The 1,753-nt window shown below is 35.6% G+C and overlaps 1 protein-coding gene across 1 annotated transcript; it reads left to right on the top strand.

The window, feature by feature from the left end:
- Positions 1-362: 362 nt before the first annotated feature.
- LOC129759181 (clavesin-1-like) lies at positions 363-1,126 on the top strand (the record flags this gene model as incomplete). The annotated part of the gene is made up of 1 exon (XM_055756589.1): positions 363-1,126. A coding segment is annotated over exon 1 (708 nt), but the record flags the coding sequence as incomplete, so codon positions are not given.
- Between the last annotated feature and the right edge of the window lie 627 nt (positions 1,127-1,753).

Consider the following 1,753-nt stretch of genomic DNA (forward strand, 5'->3'; position numbering starts at 1 on the left):
CCAATTATTTTTAGGTTTTTTCATAATCCCCTGAGACTCTCTCTCTAACTCTTATTTCTTAAATAAGCATTACTTTTGTATACATACATCCCTTAGTTTTTCCACTCATAGCTATATTATTCTAGAATGCTTTGGAACAATATTGAAATGATTCAATGCATTTATTAGAGTTACATATGTGAAACCAAAGCTGAAGCACGGAAAACCGCCGACGACAGGAAAGTACGAGTATATGATTTGCCGTAATTTAGTAGCAAATCTTCGTTTATCATCTGTGTTGATTCAATTGCTTGCTCGTAGCATTCTGCCTCTGATTGATGTCGTCGTTGCCTTTCTTCGCTCATTTGGCAGTATGTATTAAGTCATTTTGTTTCGGCTCAATCGGTAGTTAGATTCCGGCGATCGACAACAACGCGTGATGTCCGACATAGGAAATTTGGACAAATGTCCCGCGGTTTACGTGGAGTATCGGTGTGCTCTGGAGCCCAAACATTTGGCAATCGCTAGGGATGAGCTGAATGAGAATGAACATACGCGAGGGCCGGCCCTGGAACAGATGCGCCAGTTCATAGCCAAACATCCGCAGATCACGCGTTGCCGTACGGATCCGTTATTCCTGTTGATGTTTCTCCGAAATCGAAAATTCAATGTTGTGGCCGCTTGTGAGTCTTTGGAAAAATATTTGACATATCGAGTTGTGGCGAAAGATTTTTTCTATGTGAAAGATCCGTTGGACTGTGATCATCTGGTAAAACAGGGAATATTTATCCCACTGGACCCGGATGAAGAAGGACGAAAAGTATTTTATCTTAGATCAGGACATTACGATCCGGACAGTGTGCTTCCTGAGGATGTAACACGACTCGGATTGCTAGCGCTGGAAGTCTACCAGGAAGTGGAACATTACCAGGTCATGGGAATTGTGTTGCTGGTGGACTTGAAGGAAATGAGCTTATCTCATGTGGCGAATTGGACACTGACCAAGCTGTCGATTGTCACGCGGGCAATGAATGAAGTCACCTTTAGATGGAAACAAATCCATGTGTTCAACATTCCAAAGTACACAGCCACTTTTATCGAACTGGCGATGAGATTGATATCGCCCAAGTTGCGGAATCGAGTAGTGGTATGTGTTTTAAATTTTCATCTCGCAACAGTCAAATAAGTTATGAAATTTTCAAAAATGACAAAAATGACAAAAATGACAAAAATGACAAAAATGACAAAAATGACAAAAATGACAAAAATGACAAAAATGACAAAAATGACAAAAATGACAAAAATGACAAAAATGACAAAAATGACAAAAATGACAAAAATGACAAAAATGACAAAAATGACAAAAATGACAAAAATGACAAAAATGACAAAAATGACAAAAATGACAAAAATGACAAAAATGACAAAAATGACAAAAATGACAAAAATGACAAAAATGACAAAAATGACAAAAATGACAAAATGACAAAAATGACAAAAATGACAAAAATGACAAAAATGACAAAAATGACAAAAATGACAAAAATGACAAAATGACAAAAATGACAAAAATGACAAAAATGACAAAAATGACAAAAATGACAAAAATGACAAAAATGACAAAAATGACAAAAATGACAAAAATGACAAAAATGACAAAAATGACAAAAATGACAAAAATGACAAAAATGACAAAAATGACAAAAATGACAAAAATGACAAAAATGACAAAAATGACAAAAATGACAAAAATGACAAAAATGACAAAAATGAC

Source organism: Uranotaenia lowii, unplaced genomic scaffold, assembly GCF_029784155.1.
Source record: "Uranotaenia lowii strain MFRU-FL unplaced genomic scaffold, ASM2978415v1 HiC_scaffold_1185, whole genome shotgun sequence".
Classification (NCBI taxonomy): Eukaryota; Metazoa; Arthropoda; class Insecta; order Diptera; family Culicidae; genus Uranotaenia; species Uranotaenia lowii.